The 9,006-nt window shown below is 42.0% G+C and overlaps 1 protein-coding gene and 1 pseudogene across 1 annotated transcript; both read left to right on the top strand.

Moving 5' to 3' along the window:
* Positions 1–396: 396 nt before the first annotated feature.
* On the top strand, positions 397–4,823 carry slu7 (SLU7 homolog, splicing factor). The gene is made up of 15 exons (XM_072395874.1): positions 397–564; positions 731–894; positions 1,005–1,158; positions 1,250–1,330; positions 1,421–1,585; positions 1,884–1,949; positions 2,051–2,182; positions 2,387–2,484; positions 2,574–2,641; positions 3,126–3,265; positions 3,581–3,742; positions 3,832–3,933; positions 4,039–4,116; positions 4,227–4,346; positions 4,440–4,823. The coding sequence occupies exons 2-15, from the start codon at positions 731–733 to the stop codon at positions 4,617–4,619; spliced, it is 1,710 nt and encodes a 569-aa protein (XP_072251975.1). The 5' UTR covers positions 397–564; the 3' UTR covers positions 4,620–4,823.
* A 911-nt stretch (positions 4,824–5,734) lies between these two features.
* Positions 5,735–8,562, top strand: LOC140318633 (uncharacterized; annotated as a pseudogene).
* Positions 8,563–9,006: the final 444 nt, after the last annotated feature.

The raw sequence follows: 9,006 nt of genomic DNA, 5'->3' as shown, positions 1-9,006 counted from the left end.
TAAAAAACCAGGACGTGTCAGTCAGTCCAGTGATGATATCTCTCCCATTGCAAAATAAGACAAATGAGGGAAAATGGTAAGTGGAGGAATAGAACTTTTGTGTTTCAGAGATTTTATTTTTCTTCTCAACTTGGTTGCCCAAAGTAATGTGGGTAAAAGCCAATGTTAAATAAACAACTTCTCTCTTCAGTTCCAGTAAAAAGATGACAAAGATAATACTTGGTTAGTAACACAGATAGTAACAGTATATCTGTGTAACAGTAACACAGATATACTGTTAAAAAAATTAAAAAAATTCTGAACGACCTGGCCGTCGCGGTTGAAATGAGCACCATACAAGCACCATACAAGGTGTCGCTGTTTCCGGCAGTGACTCCGCAGCGGTGAATTAAACACCACCAAGGAAGAAAAGGATATGACGTAGCTGCAGTTGAAGTAAAATGGAGACGATTGCGTTTTAACCAAAACACGACTGAAGAGCTTCAAAACGAGCAAGTTAAAAAGGAGACTACAGTTTTAAGAAGAAAACATCAGTCGCCGTGGTGGTTTTGTTATCTTATCAAGGTAATTATTCAGTAAATTCCATCTATAATAAGTAATGAAAATGTTTCTTACACGTTTAAGTCTCAAATGGCGATCAGGTTCGTTAACGTCTCTTCGGGATATTCTCCTGATGAACATGTCAATACGTGCCGTGGTAGCATGGATGTTTAATTGCTGTGTTTTCCAGATGACCGACTCAGTCGTAGCCGAGCAGCCCAACGTTAACTCGGAGGGGATCGTGGGCCTGGATGAGCCCAAGAAGATGACCAGGGAGGACTGGAGAAAGAAAAAGGAGCTCGAGGAGCAAAGGAAACTGGGAAACGCTCCAGCTGAAGTGGACGAGGAGGGAAAGTAAGTACGGGTTAAAAAAGGTGTCTCCAGTTGACACATATTCTCTGAGATTAATGTTACCAGCTGCTATGCTGTTTACAGCAGCTGCTTCTTCTCCTCTTCTTCTTCAGAGACATAAACCCTCACATCCCACAGTACATTTCATCAGTGCCATGGTACATAGATCCATCTAAAAGACCAACACTTAAGCATCAGAGACCACAGGCGGAAACAGAGGAGCCATTCTCAACCATTGGAGAGTGGTACAAGAGAGGAGTGCAGGAGGTAAGGATACTTTTTTTATACAATACTTAAATTCATGCAGCCATAACAAATGCATATAGAAGTTAAAAGCTTAACTTTTATCTCCACGCAGAATTCAGTTACCACTAAATTCCGTAAGGGCGCCTGTGAAAACTGTGGAGCCATGACACACAAGAAGAAAGACTGTTTGGAGGTAAAATGCTTGAAGTAGTTTTCACTGTTCTCCTGACTTGCATTGAAGGGATGCATTTCTAAACTTTCACATTCCCATCTGTTCCATCAGCGGCCCAGAAAAGTTGGGGCGAAATTCACCGGAACAGGCATCGCTCCAGATGAACACTCTCAGATCCAGCTCTCTTTGGATTATGATGGAAAGCGTGATCGCTGGAATGGGTATGACCCCGAGGAGCACCAGCGTATTGTTGAGGAGTATGCCAAAGTAGATCTGGTAAGAAGTTCTTTGACAAATTGAGTTTGTTTGGACTCTGGAATGTTTTTTTTTTATTTTTTAGATTTGTTTTAGAGATGAAGAATAAATACACTTTGGCTGCCTTGTACATCTGCTTTAGTTCCAGAAATAAACTTCAAATGTTGAAATGCAAAATTCCTGAGACTTAAAAAGTCAAGCGTAACAAACTCAACAGATTTTGATGTTGTTTTCCTCTTAGCTTAAAGATACCTGGTAAAAACAAGGCACTTTGTGACTGATTTATAATTATTCTTATATTATTTATTTATTTTTCTAGGCCAAAAGGACACTGAAAGCGCAGAAACTTCAAGATGAGTTGGCCTCAGGAAAACTAGACCAAACTGTGAGTGTTCGGTTACACGGTGAATATGGAGTTGTCCTGTTGTGTAGTTGTTGTTGCAAATGAATGACCAAAATTGAATTCACTGAATCTTTTCCTTGCAGGAGCGGGAACACGCCAGCGAGGACGAGGATGAAGACAAATATGCAGATGACATTGACATGCCCGGTCAGAACTTTGACTCAAAGAGACGAATCACCGTTAGGAATCTGCGTATCAGAGAAGACACGGCTAAAGTAAGAATTTGAACTGATAATTCTTTGTTTTTGAACTCTGCTGATAGTGGTTGTCTGTGTTTGATGAGTAAAACAAATGCGGAGGAGATGTTTATTCGTCTCTAATGTCCACCGTTGAAGCAGTTGAGCGCTGAAGTGAGATGTTGGGGATCGATACAAGCTCAAATGTTAAACAGCCTGAAATTCACGTGTCCGTTTTTACAGTACTTGAGAAATCTGGATCCAAATTCGGCGTACTACGATCCAAAAACCCGAGCCATGCGAGAGAACCCGTACTCCAACACTGGCATGAACCCTGATGAGTGAGCAACTGTTTCTTATTGTTTATTTATTTTCTACAATAACTCCTCTTTCGTTGCCTTACACTGAAATGAACTGCTTTGTGTGACAGGGTGGGATACGCAGGAGACAACTTTGTCCGCTATAGTGGGGACACAATCACCATGGCTCAAACACAGCGTAAGTCACAAAGACGGTTCAGAATGTTGTCGCCTCAGCAGAGTTTTAGGCACGTCAATTCGCAGTTATTGAAAATTAGGCCACGGGTAATCCTTATTCTGCTGCAGTGATGCATTTTTTTGCTTGAAAAGTATCAAATTAATGCTATAAGAGCACATAACCACAGGGGATTTGTGTTTATGAGCTCTGACAGTGTGACATTAACTGAGTATGTGGGGATGTGTTTGACATGAACAGGTGGAGAGCCCCGGCCAACAATAATTACAAAAACATATGAGAAATTTAAATGAATCGATTATGGTTTAATTTGAACTTAAACATTTTTAATTAGAAAAATGTGGAAAATTAGTTTTTATGTGGATATAAGAGCAGAAACTTAGTTTTTCACTCAGTTTTCTCCCATGAAGCAGGGATCATTAAGCCTGACTTTCAATGCGGTTTATGTGCACTGTTCCCTGTAATGATTGCCATCTTCTTGTGACAGTGTTTGCCTGGGAGGCTTATGAGAGAGGCTCTGAGGTCCATCTTCAGGCCGACCCCACCAAGCTGGAGTTGCTTCACTGCTCCTTCAAAGTCAAGAAGGAGGACTTTAAAGAAATGCAGAGGGAGAGCATCCTGGAGAAGGTACACCGCTGGCATATGAGGATGAGACACTTTGCATGTCTTTGTTTTTTTTGTTAAAATGGCTTTTTCCGTCTCATTCCAGTTGGCTAGTTTGTAGACATTTAATGTGAGCTATCTTTAGTTACGAGCTTTCGATAAGTGGTTTGTGTTAGTCACACAGTGGTGATTCACACAGAACTGATTTGACAGAACTGCATTAGACTTCACCGTCTTTTTTCAGACCGAAAACAACCCAAGTTGAGGACCTGAAATAGTCATACGGACCGAATGATTTACTGGTTTTATTTTTATTTTGTTCTCGTGTGTGGCAATCAGTATGGAGGTCAGGAGCACTTGGATGCACCCCCACGGGAGTTGCTGTTGGCCCAGACGGAGGATTACGTGGAGTACTCTCGTCATGGCGCCGTGCTGAAAGGACTTGAGAAGGCTGTCGCCCGCTCCAAGTATGAGGAGGACGTGCTCATCAACAACCACACTGTGAGGACAGCAGAGAAGTGGCCTCTGTGAATGTTCACTTATTTACTGTGGGATCTTGTACACATTTGGTTCCACTTTCTGCTCTGTAGTGTATATGGGGCTCCTACTGGAAAGACGGCTGCTGGGGATACAAGTGCTGCTACTCCATGGTCAAACAGAGTTACTGCACGGGAGAGGCTGGAATCGGAATAGTAAGTACATGTACTGAGATTATCTGAAAGCCCCCTTTTTGGTAGACAGAATCTGTATTGTTATTTTTACTTAATCTGGTTTTTGTAACTCGTAACATCCTGCAGAACAACTCGGACTGTGCTCCATTTGAAGAGGGACTAATGGAGCCGCAGGAAGAAGAACAGCCAAAGTCTCTGCTGGAAGTAAGTTGCACCAGATAGATTACAGAATGCCCCAAATATTGATGGTTAACGCAAAGAAGTTTATCAGATGTTGAGTAGAAGTTCAGGGTATCTGTGTTTTTAATCTCCAGATGCATAGAGATAAGATAAAGGAGAAGAAGAAGAAAAAGAAGAGCAAAAAGAACAAGAAGCACGGATCAGATAGCAGTGACTCCGAGGATGAAGAGAAGAAGAAGGAGAAGCTGAGGAAGGTAAAACTACATTTTGTTTGCTTGTTTTCCTTAAATGATAAAAGAAGGTTCACTTTCTCTGAGACTGACCTCCTACCTCGTGTTTCCACTCAGGCTCTTGAAGCAGAGGACAAGCGGGTGAAGCATATAGAGGCAATAATGCAGCTGGATGAGAGGAAGAGACCCTACGCCAGCTTGCAGGAAGTGAAGGCCCCCACCGAGGAGGAGATGGAGGCCTTCCGCATGAAACGCGCGCGGGCAGATGATCCCATGGCTTCCTTCCTGGGACAGTGAACTGGTCTTAATCTCTGCTGATTCCTTTAAACTCTCTGCAAGGATTTTCAGACTCGTAAAACTCAGTTTTGAGCTTGTGAAGTTCCAGCAGTGCTGCTGTGGGGTTCCAAATGCTAGAGAAACTCTGTACAGTATTTTTCACATTCATTTGCAGACCTTTTGTTGCTTGCAGACTCAATTTCCAACTCTCTTCCTCTTGCTACTTTTGTGATTATGTTTCTTTTTTTTAATAAACTTTGTCTGAATTGATTGTTTGTCTGTGTGTTGGCCCTCTGATGGACTTTGATTTTGCTATCCATCTATCTATAATAATAATTGATGCTGCAGGGATACACTTTACAAAGTATTATTCTACAGAATTGAACTGAATACATATTTGACTCAGATTTAAGTTTGAACTGTCGTAGTAAATTTGAATGAACAGTACTTTGAGGTCAAATGTGAACAACACATCGACAAGTGACGTCATTTCTGTTCCAGTTAAAGGCGATTACAGCACATCACCCAACAGCTGGAATATGTTTGTTGGCCTCTTGTTTCTACATGACGGTGATAAACAAACATGTATGGAAATATTCACGGTGCTTTTTAAGAACTGCTGCAGAACACTTGTTGATTTCATACATGTAACTTCAGAATGGGACAATTGCCCTTTTTCACACATCTCTTATATAATATCCTAAACGATCCCGGTAAGGGTTTGTGATGTGTGGCGTCACTGCTTCCGCTGTGCAGTACTGTTGCGCTGACTGGAGTTTAATGACATCATGGTGAAAGTATTTTTTTTGGCCCAGCAGTTGCATAAACGGGGCGGATGTTTCAGACAATAATCCTCTGAGCTGAGCAGTTCTCAGCAGAGCTTCTCTTGAAGAATGTTATCTCGCCCATTCACTGGAAAAAACATGTAGGGAAGTTTATGCACCTTCGTGCAGAAAAACACCCGGGGGGCCAATATTTCTCAACTGGTGAGTTGCTCCTTTGTGTTTTAAACGTAGATGATTCACTCCATTTGTAAAACATCTCTTAAACTTTGATTCAACCTTTACATGATGGATGCACAATACCTCTCTTGCTTTGGAGCATCGAGTTAAAACATGACTATTGACCAGACCTTCGAGGTAACTTCTTTCTCATCTTACTTAGATGCATGCGTGCCTGTACTCTGCCACCGCTTTCTGTTTCTGAAACATCCTCTGGCAGACTCTAGGTGTGTCGTCTTTTTATTCAACATTTGATTATGAATAGCAAATAAAACCCAAATCATATTTACTGTTATGAACAGATGCATTCTTTCTTTTTTCTTTTTTTTTGTCGTGCCACTGCAGTGGCCACCATGCTGCAGATGTGTGTCGTGGTATGCTTGCTCTCAGCTGTCGTCTCCGGGTCAACAAATTCTTCATCCAAGAGAGCTCGTGACTTCACTGTCAACTCCTCCCAGCTGGTCTGCAGTCTGCCAGGCCCAGCAGGACCTGCTGGGAACCCAGGAGCTCCTGGATCACCAGGGGCCAAGGGACCCATGGGGCCACCGGGGTTGGATGGTCCAGATGGAACAGATGGAGAAAAAGGGGAAAAGGGAGAAAGAGGTTGTTACTGTCGGTCTTTTCTATTCTAGTCTTATTGATCTGTTTGGGGTTGGGTTTTTTTTCTTTCTGACTAACTCAAAAATATTCTAGTTTAGAAGCTTGAAGATTTCATGGCTTTTTGTGGTTTTTAGATACGTTGACTCCCGCCCCAAAGGATCTCTGGGGTGTCTTGTGCGTACCACCAGGACACGCATTTGATCCTTTTTGATTCTCTATGTTTTGTGCGCGATGGATGCTTGACGAGGCTGAAATCTGGAGGTTTTGGAGGCAGGATCGATGCTTCGGGCTCTGTCATGAGTAGCTTTTCCCGAGCAGTTTTTGTGACATGCCGGGGCAAAAGATTTCCCAGCAGAACATTTCATTTGCCCGCAAATCAAAGTGAAAATGTTTTCCCTTTATTGTTCCGCAGAATCACAGATTTCTAGGGCCGTCTGCTGCCAGAGCGTTTGGAACTTTAACCCATTCATCTCTTCACATGACTTCAAGTTCAGAGACCTTTTTAAACTTTCTTGCATACTTTTTTGCAAGTAAAAGATTTCCCTACAGAGTTTTAGCTCAAATGTTTAATGTTGAAATGTGCAGCCTGTGAGCCCCCGTTCTGAAGGCCGCAGCTCGCATTTCTTTAAGTCTGGTGAAGTCGCAGTATTTCACGATTTGGGTCACAGTTGTGCTGTTGTTGAAAACCGCCTATTTTCAGTTTCAGTTTCCTGACTGACTGCAAGTTGTCTATATGCAGACTTTGCTAGTATGTAGAGGAGACCGGTCTTCCCTGTGTGCTTACCAGTTAGTATGCTGATTATTTTTAATTTTTCATCTCACACTCCTTTTTTCATCAAAGTGCACTTTTAAGTTTGTCTTGACAGCCATAGTTAACCCTCATGGGCATTTCTTAATTACATTGCTGATGGTGGGATTTGCACACTGGTTGGGCTTTGATATCCTTTAATAATTTCCCCACTCTTGGCATTAGTTAACTTCAGTCCCACATCCTCAGTGAACTATGCAAATCAGCCTCTGACTGTTGGGTGTAACCACAAGTTTGAAGGGTAGGAAAAGTTGCTAGTGTATACAGGTATTATCAGTTGACTTCATACGTGTTAAATAAGCCAAGATAAATAAATCTTACAAGTGAAAAGGGTGCCCACACAGTTGGGTTTTATTTTTTTTTAAAAGAAGACGCGACATCTATGTGAATATCAAGTCTATTTGAATATTTTATTGTCATCCTGTCATCATTTTGTGTTTTTTTCCAGGTGATCCAGGGCGACCTGCGAACCTAGGCAAGCCAGGTGTGAAAGGCCGGACAGGCCTTTTTGGGAAGGCCGGACCTCGAGGACTTAAGGGCCCACGTGGACCACCAGGCTGGGCAGGAAAACCGGGAAAAAAAGGAGATTTGGGTGACATTGGCCAGCAAGGGGCTCCTGGGGGCTGTAACTGTGGCAGCACAGCCCGATCAGCCTTCTCTGTGGCTGTGACAAAGAGTTATCCAAAAGAGCGAATGCCCATCCGCTTCAGCCGGATCCTCCTGAACGAGGGGAATCACTACAACGCCAGCAGTGGGAAGTTTGTCTGTGCGATCCCTGGAGTCTACTACTTCACCTATGATATCACGCTGGCCAATAAGCACCTGGCCATTGGCCTGGTGCACAATGGGCAATACAAGATCAAGACATTTGACGCCAACACAGGGAACCACGATGTGGCCTCTGGTTCTACTGTTCTCCACCTGAAGCAGTCTGATCAGGTCTGGCTGCAGATCTTCTACTCTGAGCAGAATGGACTTTCCTTTCTGGACAGACAGCACCTTTACCGGCTTTCTTATTTATGCCGACCAGGAGTTTCTCAATGAGGAGGATAGAAAAGCAAATGTTCGGGCTGACAGTTAATACATTCTAAAAGACCTGTTCCCTGAAAGAGCTTGTCTTTTTAATTTACTTCATTATATGTCAAAATGAGAGCTCCACAAAGATGTCGATCCATCCATTTTCTATATCCGCTCAATCCAGTTCAGGGATTCCTCATAGAAAAATATGTAAATCAGTGAATTCCAGTTGCTATCCAAAGCTTGACACCAGGGGGTGCACAAGAGAAGAAAAAAATGGGAACCACTCACTGATGTTTTTCTATTGAAAAGTATAAAAAGAGTGTTGTAGCTGCAGCTTGTTTCTATTCTCCTGGTGTTTTAAGCATTGTCCTTATAAGTAGCTGTGTTAGTTATGCGTTTCCCTTTAACTCTGGCATAGAAAACACCACGATGCCATCTTCCATGAACGAGTCTTTTTATTGATGAAGACATTCTAAATTTGAACTAAAGATCAAAGCAATAAGATTTTATTCTTTCACAACTGTGTGTTTGTGTAAGATGCTGTAAAACCAATGATTTGCTGTTGATACAGAAAAAGTAACCAAATATCAACTTACAATTTTGTATCTTAAGTGCAATTGTTATACACTTAAGATACAAAAACATTTCTCACGTTTTTGTTTTTTAAATTTTTTTATAAAAAAAATCATGATTCATTTGAGCTTTTCTTGACAGGAATAGCGTTTTGGATTCTGTTCATGCCAAGTATTACCACAATAGTGCCAATACGGATGATGGTTCCCATACATTTAACAAGTTCACTTACATTGTATCAAGTAACAGTGAGGTCAGTGGTTCTGGGTAAAAGGAGATGGGGCAAACATGTGGTGGAGGATCATAAGTATTCTTCTGTTTATTCATGTTGATTGGGTTTATTGTCCACTTTTATCCCTTGTTTTGCACCACCTCACTGCTTGTTCTAAGAAATTGGATGATTTTC

The sequence above is a fragment of the Leuresthes tenuis genome, unplaced genomic scaffold (assembly GCF_036924035.1).
Source record: "Leuresthes tenuis unplaced genomic scaffold, fLeuTen1.0.hap1 SCAF_11, whole genome shotgun sequence".
Lineage (NCBI taxonomy): Eukaryota > Metazoa > Chordata > Actinopteri > Atheriniformes > Atherinopsidae > Leuresthes > Leuresthes tenuis.
Note: the sequence above shows the minus strand (reverse complement) of the source record. Positions and strands in the feature narration are given on the sequence as shown.